At 37.0% G+C, this 22,834-nt stretch overlaps 3 protein-coding genes across 3 annotated transcripts; 2 read left to right on the top strand and 1 right to left on the bottom strand.

Annotated features, from left to right (window-relative positions):
• Positions 1-24: 24 nt before the first annotated feature.
• LOC113678910 (synapse-associated protein 1) lies at positions 25-7,445 on the top strand. Its single transcript, XM_027195826.2, has 12 exons — positions 25-753; positions 2,524-2,606; positions 3,112-3,178; positions 3,491-3,564; positions 3,778-3,917; positions 4,623-4,711; positions 4,932-4,994; positions 5,334-5,386; positions 5,504-5,597; positions 5,742-5,846; positions 5,953-6,005; positions 6,549-7,445. The coding sequence occupies exons 1-12, from the start codon at positions 558-560 to the stop codon at positions 6,627-6,629; spliced, it is 1,098 nt and encodes a 365-aa protein (XP_027051627.2). The 5' UTR covers positions 25-557; the 3' UTR covers positions 6,630-7,445.
• Positions 7,446-8,303: 858 nt separating this feature from the next.
• Positions 8,304-11,281, bottom strand: LOC113678908 (headcase protein homolog). The gene has a single exon (XM_027195825.2). The coding sequence runs from the start codon at positions 11,279-11,281 to the stop codon at positions 9,974-9,976; it is 1,308 nt and encodes a 435-aa protein (XP_027051626.2). The 3' UTR covers positions 8,304-9,973.
• A 119-nt stretch (positions 11,282-11,400) lies between these two features.
• Positions 11,401-22,551, top strand: LOC113678911 (T-complex protein 1 subunit theta). Its single transcript, XM_027195827.2, has 18 exons — positions 11,401-13,553; positions 14,054-14,144; positions 14,511-14,590; positions 15,045-15,101; positions 15,497-15,571; positions 16,977-17,046; positions 17,814-17,896; positions 18,188-18,233; positions 18,384-18,445; positions 18,684-18,821; positions 19,114-19,185; positions 19,673-19,779; positions 19,916-19,982; positions 20,446-20,533; positions 20,710-20,897; positions 21,396-21,560; positions 21,693-21,812; positions 21,978-22,551. The coding sequence occupies exons 1-18, from the start codon at positions 13,497-13,499 to the stop codon at positions 22,041-22,043; spliced, it is 1,632 nt and encodes a 543-aa protein (XP_027051628.2). The 5' UTR covers positions 11,401-13,496; the 3' UTR covers positions 22,044-22,551.
• The last annotated feature ends 283 nt before the right edge of the window (positions 22,552-22,834 follow it).

Here is a 22,834-nt window from a genome sequence, read left to right as displayed (position 1 = left end):
CTGATGAATTTCTCGCTATGACAGGTGGGTTTATTCTTTCGTTCCACACGACTTTTATGGTCTCTTGCGGTCGATTTTCGAAAGGAAAGACATAAAACATATCCCTGAAAAACATTGACTGAAAACGAGATAGATCTTGACGAAAACATTTTCTAAGTTCTGTCGTCCGAGTCTGTCGATTCTCACACAATACAAGTTCACTCAGATCAGAGGTGACCTTAACCTTCGTGTTAAAACTTGTTATCTCATAGCACCATCCACATGATTTCGGGATCTTCTCTCTGAATATTTCTCACAAAAACTCATATCGTGTGTTTTGAAAAATTTTGAAAACTCGAGATTAAAGAAAATCAAAATAATATTTTCAAAACCGCCCGCCATCTTGAAAACAGCTGGGCGCATACAGTCTACAATGAATCAGCTGGCAAAGCATTGCATGCTCATATGTATTGGGAATTTGACGTCACGAGAAAACATTATGGCGATAAAGATGGACGGAAAGGCTATGTTTTTATTCTTCTAAGAGAAATAGGTTTGTTAAAAATCAAGATAAAAGTATGTTTAGCTGGTGGTCCTCTTTGGAGCCTCCAAAAAGCGAAGGTGGTGGTGATACGAGCGAGAAACCCGTGGAAGGAGAGCCGAAAACAAATGTTGAGAGCTCGGATGATTCTAAACCCGACGTCTCAACAAACGAATCAGAAAGAAAAGGGTCCGAGCTTGATTATGCAAAGGACGTAGCTAAAAATGTAGGAAGTAAGTATTTGTAATTGTAGTACGAACTTTAATTTTGCTTTTCAAGGTCGCAGCTCAATTAGTTGATGATGATTATAAGGGTGTATATATGCAAACAAAAGCGTTCGAGTTTTTCGCTTCTGGTCCGAAATATATTGATTTAAAAACTAAGTTGGTTGAATATATCATTTAAACTGCCTAATTTGTAAGAGGGAAATTTAGTCAGAAGATACAGGAATTAAGAATTTTTTAGCTAAATTTTACTTTTTGATAAAATTACCTTATTTAATGCTTAATTTAAGTACAAGTTAGCTGTTTGATAAACAACCTACACTGTGTAAATATAGCTTAGTGAACCTTAATAGCTTTTAGGTTTCAGGTTAAAATTCCACTTCTGCTGCAGCTCATCTTTGTTTCCATAGTATAAAAACACTAAGACTATTGCTACTCCCCAGTACAGGGCAAGGTAACAAAATTAACGGTAAAGTTTCCGCACAGCCCCATACTATTGTAAAACAAATCTGTTTTCCCAACGGAAATGTATTGTTTTTGTCATTGTTTTCTCTGTTCAAGAACTGAATGCATAATGTACGATGGGGCTGTGAGGAAATTTTACTAAATTAACACTGGCGATCTATCAGGTTATCTAGACAGTTACAGTAGTGCCACTTAATATCCAATTGCACTAAGACGAATCAGGCAAAAAATATCCTGCTATTGAAAAACGATTTGGACAGTTGGTTTATTTTATACTGTCACACACTTACTACCTGTCACAAACTGCTTTTATATATTTAATTTGCTTTTCTCTGAGATGCATATAAAGCAAAGCAGTTGGATAATTAATAGCAAATTAGACATTTTGGAGTGTAGTATCACTGAGTATTTTTTAATTATTGTTTATATTTTGACCCACCTTGTGGGCTCATTAAAATACAGCGCAACTTGTAAAAATACCCAGCAATATTATACACCAAAATGTATGATAAGATTATATATCTCGATATAAGTGTCTTCTCAACAGTAGTGGTGGCCTTTAGACAGGGTTTGAATCATGCCCTTAACTTTTGGTCTCCAAGATCTTAATTATCTGCTATTATGGTAATATGGCTGAGTGGAGTCCAATTTGGTCTGTAATCATCAGAATGATTACAAAATCGAATAACAGCCTAATGCAAGTCCAATATGGGAATATAATATAAGGGAAATTTGGCATTACAGGGCGTGAAATTGCGCCTAATACAGGCGCCAATGCGACTAAATTTTTCACTTTGGCGACCAAATCCTGAAAGTTAGTCACCAAATTGGCGACTAGAACGTTTCATCATAACCTTACCAAGAGATATAGTGAATTAAAAAGATTTGCAAAGATAAATCCGCAGCAAACTTCCTCATTAAGTTTGTTTCTAAAACGTAGCATGTGCTTCTCGATCGATAACTAGATGCCATCTTGGATTTAGATGAGCCTGAATGTTGTATATCATCCATCCTAGTGTCCACTTTGTAGCACGTTAAAGATCTTTTCCCTAACTTAATTTTGGAGGGTCTATCTAGAACGCTGACAGCGTAAAGAAAGATTTTGTTTGTCTTTGAAAATGGTGACCAACTTTTTTTGAATTGGCTACCACTTTGAAGAATTTAGGAGCCAAGTGGCTATCAGAAAAAAAAGTTAATTTCACGCCCTGCATTAGAAATGCTTGAGATTCTTCTTGGAAATGGCTAAGAAAAAGAAGAAAGAAAGCTAAAGACTACATGTTTGTAATCAAACTAACAAATGTTTATTTTTTTAAGGCTTTCTTTTCAGTTTTGCTAGTGTTGCCACTAGTACAGCTTATAAAGTGAAGGACTCTGTTAAAGAAACTGTTGAGAAACAGGTTTGTGTGACTTGCCTAATTTCTTTTTATTAGTAAAGAAGTTATAGATAATTCCCAATCATTCATCTGCATTAGTTTGTTGGAAAAAAAGTACTGTTGATCAACATGTTACTGTGTTAGTCTACAATGGAGACACTTGCACAGCGAATTAATACATGGGTAAGCATAGATATGGAAGTTGAATACAAGAAGAGAAATCCCATATCTACAAGCAACCATGTATAATTTTGTTTTTGTTATATAAACACTGTAGGCCTTGGATTGAGAATGGTGAACACTTTGCCATTCATTCATGAACCTGACAGAGTGGTATGAAAGCCTGAGTGATGAGTCAACAACTGATTGGCAATATCAAACAGACAAGAAAAATTATAGTGTGCAGTAACAGCTTTCCTCAAGGCTGGAAATCCCTATTAAATGTTACAGTTGGTATGATAAATATAATTATTTGACAGTTATTAAAAGTCCATCAGAAGATAACGTCCAAATCTTTATTTGTTCGCAGTCAATAATTGGAGATTTCAAGAAGCAACAAGATGAATTTGTGAAGGAAAAGAATTGTAAGAGAAGAGGTAAAGACAGAGGAAAACTAGAAAAATACTAATGAAGTAGAAGCCTGTAGGGTATTGTAAAGAAATAGATTATAATTATTAAATAGCTGCATGTTGATTGAATTTAACTTCAAGAGCAAAGCAAGTGAGTGAGAGAAATTAATTATCAACACAAGATGATAAATTTGTTATCTACAGGCAGAAAGGTACATTGTGTAGCATTATGAATATGTGATTTGCAGAAAGATCATTAAGAAGTAAAACAACAATAGTTACTAGAATAAATGTCTTGATGCCTCGAAAAAAACACTTTGTTTCAACTGATAATTTTAGAGACTGCAGTTCCTCCATGGGTAGGCTACAATGAAGAGGAGACCATGAAAAATCAAATCTTAGCCCTTTCAACAGTGAGTCACTAGCAATACATATTTAACAATGCTTTCCTGTTTCATTGTTCTATATTTGATAAATTAACTTTGTTACATTGTATGTATTAAACATTTTACTTACTAGTTTTTGCATAAAATGATCAATAAGATTGAGTAAGATAAGCTGCTCAGGGAATTAAGTAGAATGTGTTAGTGGTGGTGTTATTTTGAATCACTATTTTCACTTTCAAGGATGAAAGAAACTTTTTGCGAGATCCTCCATCTGGTGTTCCATTCCACTTTGAAAGTGACTCGATGTATCCTGTTGCTTTGGCAACTTTGCAAGAGGACAAAAATCTTAGTAAAATGAGATTTCAACTTGTACCTAAAAAGTGAGTATGTGCACACTTCACTACCTTTGTCTTGTAAATACAATCACCACCCTAATATGACAAAATTTTGTTTCCTTATTTTACAATCTCATTGTTTATTTTACAACCAAAATGTCATGGTCAAACTGTCCTCTTTTGAGGTTCTCATTCTTGACTCAAATAATTGTGTGCATATACACTCTTGATTTAAATCAAAATCAGTCCAAAATAATTTCAAAGTAGCCCAAGTTTGATTTGTATTTCTCTTTGCTCAAAAATTATCAAGGAATGATCAATTATCAAGAACAAAGGAAAAAACAAATTACAAGTTCAAAATCATTTTAATACGAATTCACTTTCACTTACATGTACCCATACAACATGAGCACTTGAACAGTTGTACAAACACTGCAGGGCTGTTCTCTGGGAGCCCAGTACTCTGAAATTGTGAAATCTAGGGTACCCAGCATATGCTTTTTATCAAAAAACTATGATTCCTTAGTTGTCCAAGAAAAACAAGCTAGAGGCTACAGGGGCAGTCCGAGTATAGCCCTGAACAGCCCCAATGTTCCTTTTTAATTTTGTCTGAAAAAGTAAGGAATCTTTTAGACCTTTTAGAAGGAAATGTTTAACATAAAGGTAACCTGATTCATAGTAGATTCATTAAAGAGAACTCTAAACATACTTCATATAATTTAAATCTTTCTTTTCCCTTTTTTTATACAGAATTTCAGAGGAGAGATTTTGGAGAAATTACTTTTACAGAGTTTCACTTATAAAGCAGTCAACACAGCTTACATCATTGGCTGCTGCCGGTAAAGTTACAATGTCGATAATAATAATAATAATAATACTACTAATAATAGTTTGTTAAATATGAACCTTCTTGCTTTTACATGAATCACTATGTTGTGGTACTAAATTTTTAAGATGGAAATAATTTGCTACAAATCCCTCTGTTCATCTGACTGGTAATATTTCTGTGAATGAAGTTGTCATTTTTCTAATTTTTCAGTATCGTTTCTCTTGTGGCAGGTGGTGGGGGCTCTAATGGCAGTGACAGGCAAAATGCAACATCAGAAACAAAGTCTGATACTGGTTAGTTTTGATAATGATTTTTTTTTTTCCAAGTATTAGGTTTGTATCTGCACTTACCGGGGAACTCAGAACTTTAAAATTGGTGAAAAGCTTTGATGGCAATTAATAACTAAATCCGAACTAAACTGTATTTTAAACTCTGGCCTCTTTTGGAGCCCTTGAGTTTTGATCAATTTGAAACACTGTGTTCCAGTTATCTTATATACGTCTACACAAATGTAAGCTTAGCTTGTAGACTGCTTTCATCTTTAAGTTGGTAAATTGTTTTTCAGCATATATAGGCTAATCCTGTAATCATTAATATCCTCTCGAACAGTCATTGTCTCATAAACTTTGCAGAATCAAGTCAAAGTGTTGCTGTCAATGTGCCCAGAAAGAATGTAGAAACACCTGTAAGTCTTGTATTCCACAACTTTCCCTTTGATTGTTCACTTGTGTTGACTTTTACTTGAAAAATTGAAGCTTCTGCATCTCTGTGGTGTGAGTGATGCAGTTATTTTTTAAAACAGAATACCCCAGAAGAAGACTTCTCTGAGCCAATTTCAGATGAGCACTCTGTACAAAATGAATTCATCAGTGATTCCTTTGCACAAACAGAACAAGGTACTTCATAGAATTCTCATTTCTCTATGATTAAGCATTCTCTTTTGTCCCTTGTCTCTCTCTCTAAAATCATTTGTTAATTGATAGTAATAAATTTCTGTTGGCCTGGTGCATGTTATATGAATTGGTGTTTTCTACATGTAGAACTCAGTCACGATGACTTGCGGCAAATTGGAATGGAAAAGAAACCAGAAGGAGATCAAAACAATCAATCAAATCCAACAGAAGGAACAAAACCAGTGACCCCTGGTAAGTTGCCTACTTTTTTTTATTCATAAGATGTATACTATGGTTCAAAGAAATGTAAATTTTGTCAAGAATGAAAAGTTTATAGAGTCTGTCATGTTTTTCTCAGAAACTCAAGAGGATATTCCAGAATGGGAAAAGGAGCTTCAAGCAGAGTTACAGGTGAAAACCTTTTTAAGTGAAACCAGTAGTTTATGTCAGTAAAGAGGTTGAGACTGTAAGTTCTAATATGCAACCTTCCTTCCCAAACAATTTTTTTGGGTTCATTTGGAAGAGTACATGTATGCTGCAGTGGGCAACCATATTGCTTTGTAAACTACTGTCAAGTTTAGGGTTAGTGTTTTTGTTATCCTTAGTTGCTGTGGATGATTTCTTACTGCATTATGTTGTAAAGTTTTCCTGTCTCTCAATTTTTTTAGACTACAAGTGGTCTCTCCTTTATGGTAAAGTCTGTCAGCCTTAGGCAAGCAAAAACCAAAAGAAGTGAAAAAATTGATGTTAGTGCACTGCACAGAACTCTGGAAGTGAAGTGCACAAAACATAGGACCCCCACTTTTCATACGCCACCTAATTTTTCATTGTCAAGAAACTATATGACACACATTGATTGACAGTTGTGGCTTTTAAAACCTACCAGTATCTCTTTATTGTTTTATATCTTATTTTTTTCTGTTTTTGTTTTGTTTTTATTGTTGTTATTTGTAGGATTTTGAAGTTGTTGACAATGAGGATAGTGCTGAGTGGGAAAAAGAAATTGAAGACATGCTGGAGGAAGAAAATGTATGAAGGCACTTGTCAACTGATCCCTTACTTTTGGACAACTTGCTTTAATATATTCACTAAATATATGAAGCAAAATAATTTAAACATTTCAGACAGGTTTAGAGGGGAATGTGCTGAGTTCTGTAGACTCAATATGTATTGCTTATGTTATGGCATGATCATGTAGCCTTGTTATCAGGTGAGGTTTTTCCATTAAGTTCAATTTATGTCTGTAACTTATGCTTTTGTGTGATGTAGAAATGCAGCTGTATGTGATGATAAATTGCAGTGAGTGAGAAGATAATTTTACATCAATGCTGATTAAATTGTGGGATATTTTAAAAGCGAGTCAAAGTTTTGTGGAAGTTTTGAAAAAATATATATATATATTGCATAATTTTGTGGTAAAGGGGCAGGGGAGCTTGTATTGGTCAAACTATTAAGTGGTGAATTGTGCAAAAATGCAATAATCAGCAGTATTTTGGTGTATCACGGATTTTGTTTATTTCTTTTGTTATTAGTTAGATACCTAGTGTCAAACTTGTACTTTTGGCTGCCAAGTACATTGCACAAAATTCTGTATAACTAGCAGAAACTCAAGGCAGCAGAGTCTCGCAAATGAAAAGCAGAGCTCTTTGCAATTCCTCTCACACCTTTAGCATAAGCCTTTGTGTAGTTCATCCAATCAAAACACTCAAAAAGTGGTCAGCTGCTAAGATTAAAAACACTCAGCCTCTAAAACTAAAAACAATCAGTGTAAAGATCTGTAAGGTACTTCTATATTGTGATATTCATCTCTAATTTTGAAGTTGAATAAAAAGGTCATTGGTTTCTTTGACAGTAATGGTTTTTCTTGCTTTCTTAAATAGCTAAGGATTGGGATATGCAATGTTAAGAAATATCACTGCAAAGGGAAAGCTGGTCTTGGTTGAACAAAATGTGATACATTTTGTGAAACTTGAAAGATGAGCTTTTTTTTTAAATGGCCTTAATTCCACCTACAGTATAAAGATTGTCATATTCTCCATGCTGTTCCCTGTACATTTCCTAAGGTGCTGACAAAAAAATTCGTCTAACAATCAATAGTTTCTTTAGTTAGTGATCATTTCCATTATTCAACTGACCCTTACATGTCATCCAGGGGTGATGTTGGTGGCAAAATTAGATGCTAGTCACTCTTAGGGATGTAAGGCTTAAAATAATCAACCTAAGCTCTTAACAGTTTAACAAATTGTTTATGTCAATACTGCAAGAAATATATGGAGAACTGTATGAACAATATGCATACTGATGTTTGGGTGTAATGAGTTGACAGTTCTCCACCATTCCTTTTACAGATGTCAGAGGTTTAGATACCAGCAATATAGAATCTGGTGTAGTTTCCGTTTGATAGCAAGTGTTTGCTTATGGGTAACCCTTTGACCCTTAAGAGTAACTTACATCTTATTTTTCCATTAAAATAAGCCCTGGATCAAACATCAAGGTCATGTGAATAAAGGAAATGATTGCAAACCAAGAAGAACTTGGTTGTTAGACAGATTCTCCTTGTAAGAACTAAAAGAAAGGTACAGAGAACAGTATTGAGGAGTTGCATACTGATGTAAGGTTTTTAAAACATCAATACAGGGTCCACATTAAACTGGTTTCACAGTCATTGGTTGATAAACTAAAACTCTTCCTTAACACTTGAGATCAGTGTCAATGTAATGTAAGGTTTTAATTCATGCATGAATATTTTTGAATGATTATTACAATATTTATAACAAATACACACATACACATATACATTAGTTCAATTTTGCAATCTTCACCCGACAATGAGGTGTTTAAGTACAATAACTGAAAAGCGTATGGTGTGTGGTGCTCTTCCAAAATCCTTCAGCAGTAAAAACGACAGACTATCAGTAGATAATAAACAAAATATTACAGTGAGTATTTTTGATGTTATTAAGAACAAGAAACAAAGGCTATACGATCAAAGGAAGTCAAGTCTTATGTTGCCTAGTTCCAAGGCCTCATGGTTTTCATATGGTTGTTTTTAAAAGTTCCATTGAGATGAAGAAACATTAATTATGCTTGCATCACCTGACTTACCATGTAGGGTTCCATAAAATCTCTTTAAAAAGAAACCTAATGCTACCTTGGCATCTGAACAATTTAAATTACACTTCGATTTACTCAAAATAATTTTGAACATGAATAAAGATCTGATTAAAAGTCTCTTGCATCAAGCCACTCTAAAGTTGAAATGTAAGAAATTTTTTCTCATTAAAATGTGTGATTTGTAGTACAAATTTCAACAGGCTTTTTCATGTCACTGTTTTAGGATTTTTTGAACTGGACACCACTTTTATATACTTTTGTCTGCCAGACTGAGGATTTTAATAGTCTTAATATCAGTTGATCCTTTGGAACTTCTTTCATACATGAGAGCAGATGAGATTGGTGAGCAATAAAAGAAAGGCTTGGAAGAAAACATAGTTGATGTTGTGGTGCTTATATCACTGGCCCACTATAGTCAACTAACACAGATTGGACAGTGCATTTAGCATACACTTTTAATTACAATTGTGTACTTCTGTCTCTCATTTGGGTGAAAGGTGAACTCAAATTGGAAGTTGTTACATGAGCTTAACTTAAAAATGGCATTTGGTATTTTTTACCACACAATTTTTAAAATATTATTCTCTTTCATTCATTACTTGCATCAATGCTTATCCCTGAAACTATAACACCTCCAATTTCAGGCTTGCAGGAAGAATACATGAAACTTTGACCGTGTGCCACCCTTTCCATGATTGTAATAATTGTGTAGAATTCTGGCAATTTTTTGCCAAGATTCTAAATGGAATTCTCTAATGAGCTAGGGAGAAAGCAGCTTCACTTAAATTAGTTCTCAGCATAAAGCATTGTTAGAAGTGATAGCCTGAAGAACAAACTGACAGCTTCTGCGCATTAGACACATTTCACCCAGGGAAGGGTGATACAGACAGTTCTGCCTGCCTACTGTCAAGTATGGTTGACTTAGTTCTGCATTGTACTCTGAAAACATTTTTAAAAATGCACCAAGCATTTATGAGCAGTAATGATGTACTTCCTCATTCCTCACAATTTGGCACCAATACAACAATACAGGAATGATAAACCATTGTTCTTTTGAAATAAACAGATGTCAATTGCTATTTCCGAGTTTGAGGGTTAATCATCAAACTCACAATGTGATTGCTTCTTTTCTCATTCAAGGATGGGTGCTGCTTTTTTATTATTGAAGACCATAGCCACACCTAATCCATGGCCACTCACAACATCAAATAATCCGGTTTGTTCGCAAAACGGTGTTTAATTGTAACAATTGTACACATTTCTGACTACCGTATTGGATCCGGTGGTTCGTAGTACGAAATAGCCTTTATACAATGAAAACCTGACACTCCACAATGGGGGCACTTCATTGCCTGTGAGTACTCCCAGAAGAATTTCTTGCCCTCGCTTAGATCCACAACAGGTTTTCCACAAGAATGACAGGCCACTCTCTGCTGACAACATGGAGATGCAGCAAATATATCGTAACAGTACATGGTGCCCAGCTGATGAGAGGATCCATCCCACTCTGTGTTGCAAAGTTTACACTTAACACGATTGGGAATACCTTCCAAACAGTGCAGACACACAGCAGAGAGGTACTGCGCTTTACCGTTCTGTGACACGTCTACGCAGCTCGAGTTGAGTTGTCTCGGTGTCAGAAAAAATGTTCCGTCGATAAGTGGATATCTGTCGAAAACTGGTAGCTCCCGACAACAGAGCACGCAGCTCGCAGTGCACGTCATGCGAGACGACAAATTCGATAGGACAAAATGACGCGCTTCGTCGTTCATCTCGTCTTCCATTTTAATGTGATAAGGGTTGACTTTATGCCTGGGTAAAACGCCTTGAAACGAACTAAAATCTGCTCTTTTCAAAAAGGTACTCAATACGTTCGCGTGCGAAGAAAGTGTGTTCGAATGATTGGCGCCATGATTGAACGCCTCGCCGAAGAAGTGGTAAGTATTTTCATGCGAATTTGCTCTTGTCTTCTTCGTTGGTGTTTTCGGCTGCGGTGAAATCGGCGATCGCTCCGGTGGCGATTCCGATAACTGGCTACAGTTTGACGACTGAGAGCTTCTACGAGGACGACTCGACGTTGAAACGACGTTCACCGAAGGTTTCTCGTTATTCTTCTTCTTCTTTCTTTTGCCTTTTGTCTGGTGTTGTAGTTGAAGTTCTCCTACTTCTTCGGGCTTCGGAGGCACAAATTCAAGGTCCTTTCGCAAATGCCCTTTTCCGCATTGGCAAGCGCAGCACTTGTAAGCCAAGTCATAGCCTTTCTTTGTCCATATGTTTTGGCGTCTCTGCTTCTCCGACCAGCTACGTGCTCGACCTGTTCCTCGTAAATACGCAAGAATTTCTTCCTCGAAGTCGTCAAAACACTCACTATGCATATAGCCGCTCTGTCGGCAAGCGTCGTTGTTGCAAATAACCCGAACCGAGGTCGGCAAATCGACTGAAGTTTTTAAAGGACATCCTTTTGGCAGACAACACGCGATGAAATGTTCTCTTTCCGCCTCCTCGTGGTCGGAACAAGTGTCTTCGCTCATGCTAACTCGAACTTTCTGTTTTTGCGCTTTCGAGTGAGGCATATTGATAACTCAGTTCCCACCCAAAAACAATGAGATCAGTTCCCTTTATAACCAACTTCCACGTCCTTTTCCAACATGCAAAGTGTTTCCTAATGTACAGCGCAGATTAGCCCTATTTACATTGCATGTCGTGACAAGGGGTGGGGCTTGTGTGACCACCTGACACGCATCAGGTTGGCTCCTTTTGTTCATTTCAATGGGTGACGAGGTCTCCCGGATGAGGAGTCGCGCAACGAGAAAAGGGTAAGTGACACGTCACGTAATTTCATGCAAGCCTTTGTTCATCTCTGACTTCTCAATAAAACCGCCGGCTCGTGGCTACTTAATTTCGAAGATCCTGATTTATTTCTCCATTCATGGAAAAAATCAACTTTTTATTTCAACTTCTACTAGTCAAGAAAAAAACGGAAAATAAATCAGCTTGGTATTTTTTCATGACACCAGCTCGAAGGTTGAAAGAGCCATGTAATCAAGCAGATCAAAATATATTTGTTGCAGCAACCGCATTTTAGAACAATAGACCGAAGGATTGTTTTATTCCGGATGATTGCCCCAATGATGAAACACTGAAGAAACGAGCTAAAACTGTGAGCTACCACCTGTTGCATCCTTTATCTTATCGCACTTTGAAAAAAGACAGGTGCTTTTCTTATTTGGAATTTTTTTCTTTCCTTTTTTTTCTTTCTGCTCGGCTCTGATATAATTCTATTCGTCACCCAGTAACCCCAAAATATATCTTGAATCACCTCTGAAACAATAATGATTTTCTTGAATGTTTTCCAAATGGAAATTTGACCCCTTTTCATTTAGTTCTATATTGTATTTTACGTTCAATTTATTTATTTTGATGAATATGAATGTTTTTGCAACAACTCTCGTACCACATTTTTTTAAAATTTTTATGAACAATCGTAAAAAAAAATTTCAATTCCGTAGACTTTGAACTTCATTAATGAGGTTGATAATATCCCTTCTTATCGATTCATAAAAATTGTCTTTCCTTCGAGCTAACTGACCGTGTCAGGGACATCATTATTTTCCTTTGTGGTTAAAATTTTACATCGACGCGAATTAATTATTCAATACACTCGCCCATTTCTCATTTTCTGACAGCACTGGAATATCAAGCTAGTATATATTTTGAAAACGTCTTATCTCGAGACAACGGAAACAACTGACCCTAAAAAGTAAAGGAGAACTGAAAGTTATAGCCAACCAAACGAAGAGGAAGAATTTTGTGATCGAATAATTAACCTCCATTTGTGATTGATAACACGACATGCCAATCCTTCCACGTTGTTGCCTGTACTTCAGGCTTTATTCCATATTTCTCTAAAGGCAAATTTTCGTAATTAAGAATTTTACATTTACGAAAAATCGTCAAGACATTATTACGGAGTTTCTGGTCGAGTCTGGCCTACCGCGCTCAACCGCGCGAGGGAAACAAAATGTTTTTTTTCATATTCATGATTCCTTAGAGAAAGAAAAATGTTCACACGGTACCACTTCGTTTACTGACAAATGCTCAATGTGGCAACTTTCACCTTCATGTGCTTAGGTCATCTTGGGACGGTTATACCGTGTGATTACCCTCTAGTTAATGATTATAAATCTTTGTAAATCTGCGAGCGAAAAACAGGGCTTTTGATTGTTTATGAGAGGTTCAGTAAAGCCACCTAAAGCAAATGAAAGATGAAAATGTCCTTATTTTCCCCTGATGTCACCTGCTCAAAATCACGGTGTTTTATTCCGATTGTTTTTCTCCGTAACTGACGGTTATACAAAGTTTGTAAGAAAGTGCGGAAGTTATTCTAGCCACAGACCGCCCAAGCTCAAGCTGTGAACTGATCATCCTGCGAAATAAGGAGTCTTGGCGAAAATATTAGGGTTTGTATGGGAATATTTTCGACTGCTTTTAGGAAGTAAAAACACAGTCAAATTCTCAATAAATACCTCACCTTGCTTTCAGAGTGCTTGTTTTTTGACCGCTTACTATGTTGAAAAGAGGCCATTTTAGCGAGTTATCCATTTCTAGGTTTACTACTCATAAGAGAAGGACTTGATGATCTCACAGCTGGTGCTTGGGCTGCCTGTGTTTCAGCGCGCAGCGTGTTACCAACGTTACTGAAGTATTTTTTTGGAAGCGAGAGCCTGGCACTATTATTACCCAGGATCCTTTTCGCGTTACGCAGAGAGGCAAGAAGAAACTTTCAACATGGCGCTCTCAGTACCAAAAACGATGTTCCAACACATGCTCAAGGAAGGAGCAAAGGTATTTCTAGTTTTATGATAGTTAGAGGCAAAGCTATTTTTCATTGCTACATCTACGTTGCAGCATTTTTGGTTAAAAAATTCAATTTATGAGGGATCTGTACCCAATTGAATGGCAGAGCCGGTTGGCACGTGCCACAGGATTTGTCAAATTTTCGACTTCGAGGAAATTGTAGTTTTTCTCGAAACGCTTTATAGTCATCAAGCTCTTTACTTCCTTTTACGAGTCTCGATAATTTATTTTTGCTAAATCGTCGAATTAAATTTGAAGCGCTCGACCCGATAGACTGACGTCGCAAATGATTATTTTAGAAAGTCGTACGTTCCTGTACATGCACAAGTAAAGCTCCTCTCCTATTGGAATCGTAAGGTTGCTTAGGCCTCCGTCCGGAGAACCAAGGTTCCCAGCTCTGATTTACCTCAAATTGTGCCACACACATGTGTAAAGACTATTAAATAGTATGTATCTCCTCACTAAAAAGGTTTCAAATAAATTTTCAGCATTACTCAGGTCTTGATGAAGCAGTTTTCAGAAACATTACAGCCTGCCGCCAGTTCACCCAGATAACAAGATCGTCATTAGGACCTAATGGTAAGTGTGATGTATTTGATAGCTAAGACTGATTAGTGATAAGATACAAATTAATACCCAAAATGCCTTACCATGCTAACTTGGCAATCAGTCAAATTCCAGAGTAATCTTGTAGGGCATAAATGATATCCTCACTTCAAGACCTAAAAATTTAGTCAAGGTAGTGTTAGGTAGGTGAGCATTATGTGGTGATCATTCCCTTTATTCTCATGACCCTCATGTTTGGTTTAGGGGCACTGCTGCTGCAAGAAGTTAGATGCTGGTCACTCTCAGGGGTTAAAGTGTTAATTACAAATGTTATCTCATCAGGTACTCTAGTTTTTAGATTAATTATTGAAAGTAATCCTTCTGCAATTTTCTTCCAAGGTATGAATAAAATGGTTGTGAATCATTTGGAAAAACTATTTGTGACAAATGATGCTGCTACAATAATAAAAGAATTGGAGGTAAAGTATGAAAGAAATGAAAGATTTTGAGTTGGCACTTCTTGATCAGGCCCTAAACAAACAAACAAACAAACAAGAATTCTAAGTGAACTCATTAACTTTGAAATGTCAACAAACAGGTAGCAGAACAGGGCTTAAGATTGGACCCTGATACAGGTGCCACTGCAACAAACACTTTTTTGCTGGGGACCAAAAGTTCTGGTGTGGTGACCACCTTGTGGACTAGATTTTTATCTGTTTTGAATTTTAAAGTACCTCATATTGTTTATTTTTGCTTCTGTTCTTGAAAACAAATTGGAAACTTGCACAAGGAAGGCCTGTCAGCATTGAACATCCCCATTTTTAGACACACATTATGTAGACAAACACAGGGAACATTTTAAATGGAGTCCTGATAATCAATCCTGTCATAAGTACGGTCTTTGTGTATGTTGATGGTTCCATTTTTGTCCAGGTTCAACATCCAGCAGCAAAGATGTTAGTTCTAGCTTCACAGATGCAAGAACAGGAGGTAATAAGAACTGAGTTTAAAGCAGAGGAAGGCATGCAGTGCTAAAATTGGAAAAAGTTTGGTAGGGGTCCTTAATTGCCAAAGGCTTGGATTGAAGTTGTTCCATTTAACTGATATCATTGCTGTGGTGTTCTTGAAAAAAGTTTTTTAGGTGTGCTCTTGGAGATATAACCCTTAGGCCATTGCTTTCCTGGGCATAATTACAATAAACTTGTATAAGATGCAATAGTTTAGGGACTGCCTCTCAAATCTCTGTTTATTTGGTAACAAGCTTGCTGTCCTATGATGATAAAAAGGAGGTGCATTGTAACATATCTTCTAGGTTGTCTGTGATTTTAGCCAAATTGCTGTGAAAACTTGTTATCTCCCTTTTTGTTTTATGGCTATATGTTTAGGTTGGAGATGGAACAAACTTTGTGTTAGTCTTTGCTGGTGCTCTTCTTGATGCTGCAGAAGAGCTCCTGAGAATGGTAATGATTGTCTTGAATTTTGCCTGTTAAGTAGCTACTGGTATAATTTGAAAGTTGGAAAATCTGTAGCTACCTTAGGGACACTTTTGTTTGCCGAATTTGCTTACTTAGCAACTTAGTGCTGGTTATTTATGAGAGGTCTAGCCCAAACCACTGTGGTTTTCAAAATTAGAGGGCCACAGGCTTTCTCTATAAGAGGGTTGAATTACCGTAATTTCCGGTCGATTACCCGCGGGTAATCTGTTGATTTTGCATTAAATCCGCGCCACTGCGGGTAATAGGGAGGTGCGGGTTATGTGACAATTTTAAATTCTTCTGGAAGTTGAATTGAAAAAATTTCTCACCTACCTGCGTTTCCACCTCTCAAATGAATTTTATTGTATCAAAAGTGCCACAAAGCGGCACGAAAACATGATGCCAACTCGAGTTTATTTCACGCATAATTAGTTGCGTGACAAACAAATTTTTATCGGCACGCGTGAAAACAAAACCTTGATGGTGACAAAAATAATCCAAGGATATCCGGCGCATCAGTAACAAATTTCCAGTTTTCACTAGCTTGAGCTAAAGAGAATTTTCCCGTTTTAAGGGACTTGTTAGGCCCAGTAGAACAGGAGATATCGATTTTTTTGAGAAATTGCCGACAGTAATTTTAAATCCCAAATGCATCACCAGAATGTTGAAAATAATAGGTGCGAAACTTAACTAATTTCGCGCTGAAAAAGTATTTTAACGACAAATGAACAATGGATATTGCTCATTACGCTCCTACATGCTATAAAAAGGTAACTTTCAATCAATAAAGTATAAGCTAATATTGACACAGAATTGTGCACATGTCTGAATCGAAAGACTGAAATGTATCGCCTTAATGTCACGTTTTCGCCACCGAAAAAGTTGAATAACAACGTGCGGGTTATCCACCGGTGCGGGTAATCCGTTGACTTTTTTTTTCGCCGTATGCAATAATCGGCCGGTGCGGGTAATCGGCCGTGCGGGTAATCGACCGGAAATTACGGTAGGCAAGTAAATCTCCGACTGTTAGCTTTCTGCCCTCTTGACACTGTTAACAAAACTAAATGTTCAGATTAAAGGTTTAGCCTAATCGAGGATTGTGTAGGACACAGTTTTGTTAAACAATGGCTGTAAACTTTGTCTAAATAATCAAACCTTAATGTTTTGAGAAGTAGAAATTCAGGGGTCACAAATTTTTACGAATAACAGTATAGTAATGCATTAAGCCATGAAATAATTTCCAACACCTACATTTAGCAACACTTCATTATTATTTTGATTAACTTTAATTTGGAATTATTCAGAAAATTGCCAAATGTGATTGTTTAGGTGAAGTGTCACAGTGATGTTTCAGATACAACATGGTTCAAATTTGTTTTGGTCTCTGTAGGGTCTCTCTCCTCCTGAGGTGATTGGAGGCTATGAAAAGGCTTGTAAAAAGGCTTTAGAGATATTACCAGGTATTATAATAATTTTATAGTTATCAGTTATGCCCTTAGCTCTTCATGGAGGATGGCCCTTAACAATTTCCCTCTCCATCTTGTTCTGGGCTAGCCTTTTGGGTCCATGTGCAGCCCCACTTCTTCATCTCAGCCTGAAAATCTTGCTGCTAAGCGCTGTTTGGGTGTCCCTTTTTCCGTTTGCCCTGGAGATTCCATTACCTGGTAAAATTGATAGTTTTATGCCATTTTTGGTTAAAATCTTCTGATGGATGATGATATTAGCTTGAACTTAAAATATGCTTTTCAGTGAAGAATGCGTTTCCTTATGGGGAAGGCTTCATTACCTTTTGAATTAAGCATCTGAGCTTTGCAAAATAGGCAAAAGCTTTTGACAAAACCCCTGCCATGAAGAAGCAAGAGTCAATATCAGTACACAATATATGGCAATGTAAGCTGCATTCTCCTATGTTCGTGTAGCTATGAAAAATTGATCCACTCACTGTGTACTGTTATCCAGTTTTATAACTAGTGAGATCTTATTTCCATTTTCTTACACCTCTGTAGTGGTTGAGTTTGTTTCAATTTTTTTTTTTACTTGATTTCAAATCAGTTTTATTTTTATTTTCTCATTTCTCATTCCTGATCTTAAACTAAAATTAAAGAAAGTAAAAATGTAACCGGTTTGAAAAATTCCTTGTTAATAACATATTTGAACCCCAACTGGTACAAGGCAAATTCCTATAATAAAGTAGGAGGAGGTTTATGAGGAATTTATTCTTCTGTAGAACTGAGTTGCTCGGGTTTATCTGATATGAGGGATAAAGAGGAAGTCATCAAAGCTCTCAAAACTGCAGTGGGAAGTAAACAGGTATGAGTTGGTCAAAAAAATTCCAAATTATAATGTGCTTGCTGTCAAGACCGGGAACAGTTCAAACCATTCAATCAAAGCTGATTACCAGCAGTCTACTGGAGCTGATAGACCTCTTACTGCTGTCTATTTAGTCTGTAAGGAGGCTCTCATGTTTGGGTTTCACCTTCTAAGCACAGCTGCCTATTACATTGTCAGCAGCTGCTAGTGGAAAAAGTCATTGAAACCCCTGTATTTATCTGAAAGTCACCAGATGATCTTGACTCTCACCAATACTCTCTCTTTTCTCAGTATGGAAATGAAGATTTCTTGGCAAAAATTATCACAGAAGCATGTGGTAGGTGATTGTAATTATAATCATTATCTTGGTATCTTACAGCTGAACTTCTGTATGTAGATATGAGATATGGCCAGTGCTAAACACAGACAGTGTGTGTATCTTGACCTCCAATGTTTATTCCTGATTTTCTTCTTTTCTTCCTTCTAGTCTCTGTATTTCCAGAGAAAACGCCTTTTAATGTGGATAATGTGAGAGTGGCAAAAATTTTGGTAAGATTCATAAGTCTTATGGATGCTCTATGATCCTGACAAATTTAAATAATTGTTTGACAATTAATTTTTGGAGTTACTTGTTCCTGTACATGTATATTAGAAAGAAAATTGTTTAAAGCAAACCTTGCAATCAATATATTTTCATTGTATTTTGCAAGCTTCAGAAATATAATCAGGTTCCCAATAGAATCAGCACACAACAAACCTTTTTCTTGTCATATTTTGTCTGTTACAGGGTTCAGGTCTTCATAGTTCAGAAGTTGTTCAAGGAATGGTGTTCAAACGTGAGGTCGAGGGTGATATTAACTCACTTCAGAATGCTAAAATTGTAGCCTTTTCTTGTCCATTGGATGCCATGACAACAGAAACAAAGGTTGGTTGAGTGCCCAGTGATTTGACTCACATGTAAATTATAGTGGGAAGAGGGAAGATGGAGTGGTTTGAAAATTAAAATGTAAACTTGAGTGGATAAAGACAGAGGTAAAAACTTGAATTAAACCCAAATGTCTGTGTCTAACATTGTTTTTACTAAATTCCTAAGCACAGGATGGCCTTGCATCAGCATATATGATAATATTTATGAAAATATGCTTTTTTTAATTTTTAATGATGTTACAGTACTTTATATTTAGTTGTACATCATTAATTGTATGAATGTGTTTCAGGGTACAGTCCTCATCAGAAATGCAGAAGAACTAAAGAGCTTCAGCAAAGGAGAGGAAGAACAACTCGAAAAGGTCAGCTAGCTTCCTTTAATCAACATGCATCTCTCTATCTTGAGTTTGTTCTGAACCTCTTGAGGCAAACCTGGGAGGAATTTGCTTTTCTATTTGGAAAGGCAATTGGGGGACTCTTCACCTAACACTTTTGGACCTTTACTCCAAACCTGATGCTATTTAACCCTTTACACCCTAACATCATTATGCATATTCTCCATACTGTTCTCCATATGTTTCCTAAGCTGCTGGTAAGGAGAATTTATTCATCAATCAAGAGGTTCTTTAGATGGTGACTGTTTCCTTTTTTCTTGAGACTGAAATGTGTGATTCAGGGGTGATATTGTTAGGAGAAATTAGATGCTGGTCACTCTTGTGGGTCAAAGGGTTAAGTTATTTTATGTTAATAGCAAGCAACCAGGAACTACAAACATACTAGCAATTTAGTGTTTAAGCAGTCAGCTGTGTTCCTTGCTTTTGTCCTAGTAAATATTCTCTTTGATTTCAGCAAATCAAGGCCATTGTTGATACTGGTGTTAACTGCATTGTAACTGGAGGAAAAGTGGCTGAGATGGCCCTACACTTTTGTAACAAGTTTAATATTTTAGTAGTTAGGTTAGTTTACCTTTTCCATAACATTGTCTTGTTAAAGTTGTTTTTGAATCGAAATTTCCTTGTCCAAGATTCCTGTATGTTAAACTCTAGATGACTAGAAATCCTGTGATATCATATTGAAATTGCTTTCTCCCAGGTTAACTTCAAAGTTTGACTTGAGGAGACTTTGTCGGTCTGTTGGTGCAACAATACTTCCAAAGTTTGTGAGTATCCAATTTCTGCAATTTGACTATTGATATATTGCTTTATTGAACACCTGGATTAATGGAGGATGTCTTTGTTTGTTTGAACATTTAAACGTGGGGGTAATCTTTAATTTAAGTGTATGTCAGGTGAGCATCGAACAGTATCACTTAAGTATGTCATTCAGCATGTGCTTCACCTCGAACAACTTGAGTGCAGTTCTAAAGTAATAACTGATAATATGTCTGACGGAGAGTGTTTCTCTTTTAACGAAAACCTACCGAAGAATAACCGAAACTTCATCGAGAGTTGACCAACAGCTGGCCTATGCTTTGGTAAAAACCTATCGACAGTCTTCTCAAGGACACTGTTCTTCACTTTTACCAGAGAAAACATTTTAGTTCAGTCGGTAATAGAATGGGAAGGATTGGAATCTATAGTTTTAACCTTGTTTATTAAAGGTTGTACTCTCTTTTCCACCAGACTACCCCAACGTCAGAGGAGATAGGTTACTGCGACGAAATCAAGGTGTCAGAGATTGGTGGTACCTCTGTTACAATCTTCAAACAAGGTAAAATGTTGTGACTGGACGTCATTTTCTGACTGAAAAGTTATCTAGAGCTTTTAAGTACCTGTCCAACAGTTTTCGGTTCACTTTCCTCAAAAGTCTCACAGTTGCAATCAGCAAAATTTCCACGATACAATCTCTTTGATTTTTATTTCTTGATTTTTTTTCTCTGCTTTTAGAGCGCGAGGAGACGGCCGTGTCTACTGTAGTTATTCGCGGTTCAACTGAGAACATCATGGATGACATTGAGCGGGCTATTGACGATGGTGTGAACACTTTCAAAGCACTGACACGGGATGATCGCTTTGTACCTGGTGCTGGTGCTACTGAAATAGAACTCGCAAAACAGATATCTAGCTTTGGAGAGGTATGTTGAGAACAAGGGGGAAATTCCTTTCAAGTATATGCATCATTCTCAGACACATATTGGAAAAACCTTGATTTATTATGTTTGTTTCTGGGGTGCTGTTTGTTTGATTGTTTGGTTTTTTTCTTTTACTCGTTTTCTTTTTGATGAACTTTGTTTTTCTATCTGTCGATCTGTCTGTCCGTTTGTCTGTCTATATATCTATCCGTTATCTGTCTGCTTGTCTTTCTGTCTGTTTTTCGGTCTGTTTTTCGTGTCTTTCTGTTCGTCTTCTATCTGTCTGCGTACCTGACTGTCTGCCAATTTATCTGTCTGTCTGTTTGTTTGTTGGTCTGTCTATTGAGGTCTTTCTATCTGTGTATTTGTCGGTCTGTCTGATGATCTATTTGTCCGTCCCTCCGTTTGTCTGTCTGTCTGCTTATCTATCGTAAGATCAATATCCTTAAGGAGAGAATTCTTGGCTTCTTTGGCTAATTGCATTTAAATCTTTCCACACAGACCTGTGCAGGCCTAGAACAATACGCCATTAAGAGCTTTGCCGACTCCCTGGAGGTCATTCCCAAGACCCTCGCCGAAAATGCCGGCGTTAAAGCCACGGAGGTGATTTCCAAACTGTATGCAGCCCATCAGGCTGGGGACAAGAACGCGGGATTTGACAACGAGGTAGGGCCTGGTAGCCATATCAGAGTTGATTTAGCATGCAAAATGTCAAAAGGGGAGACACAATGCTTTAAATGTTATATGTGTTGTCTCTTTGTCGTTTATGAGTTGTTATTGTCATTATTTTGTTTTCAGAGTGGAGGCGCGGCAATTAAAGATGCTGTGAAAGCGGGAATCCTCGACTTGTATCTTGTGAAGTACTGGGCGCTTAAGTTTGCTACAGATGCAGCCGTAACAGTGCTGAGAGTTGACCAGGTATCAAGGCATTCTGCATACGCATTATGATAATGTCCCAAATCTGTTTGTGTTCAAAGAGCAGTAAAGCTTGGTTACCTGTAGTAGGCTTCGTAGAGAGTATATTTATTATCTCGTTAGTTATTTAATAAACTTTAAGTCCTTTTTTTTCTATTTTTATTCCAGATAATCATGTCTAAACCAGCCGGAGGACCGAAACCAAAAGATAACCCTAACTGGGATGAAGACTAGCTTAAGAAAAACATTAATTGTGAATGAAGAATTATCCAAAGTCAGCGATCTAACCTAGTGATGACCGTCTATGATTTCTCTGTTTCCTCTATTTTATCGTCACGCCTGCCGTATTCTCGTTTCAGTCCAGTTTTAACCAGTCCTAGGCCGTGAAAAATTCCGTTCATGACGTCACCGAAGTAGGTCACGCGAAGAATGAACCGCGCGGAAATAAACCATTATTAAGCAAAATCGCTCACGCTCGTACCGCAATTATTTCTGCCCGTTTTCGGTTTTCAGCGCACGTTATATTTGAGAGTGGAGGCTTGGCGATATACAAGATAAATAGAGGAGTTGCTGGACTTATTCGAATCCAGGGAGAGGTGTCTTATTGAACTTTAAGTTAATCTGTAGACACTGTTTCGAGAAATGGTCAGGTATCTACTTGGCTTGAGCCTGAAATGTGGCTTTGTCCTCCAACAGAAAAAGATAATACACGAATAAATACAGCGTGAACTAGTGTGTTAAATGAGGACTTTGTTAACAACGTACAATCGTAAAGAACTCCTTTAAATTTTAAGAACTTACTGACCGAGTGGGAGGAGCTGGACTGGGTAGAATTCAGCCGCAGGTCTTGAAGTACAGTTTGAGCGGATCTGGGTCAGTGAGTCATGACCGAGAAGCAAATATCTCGTGTCCCATCTCATTCATTGAGCATTGCATTCGACGACCACCTCTTTTTCTCTTTCTTATTTTCCTCTTTCAGTGAACTCGAGTTTGTTTGTTTTCCCATGAAGATTGACATCGTTGGC

The sequence above is a fragment of the Pocillopora damicornis genome, chromosome 8 (assembly GCF_964200805.1).
Source record: "Pocillopora damicornis chromosome 8, jaPocDami1.2, whole genome shotgun sequence".
Lineage (NCBI taxonomy): Eukaryota > Metazoa > Cnidaria > Anthozoa > Scleractinia > Pocilloporidae > Pocillopora > Pocillopora damicornis.
The sequence above is the reverse complement of the archived record's forward strand: the minus strand, read 5'-3'. Positions and strand labels throughout refer to the sequence as shown.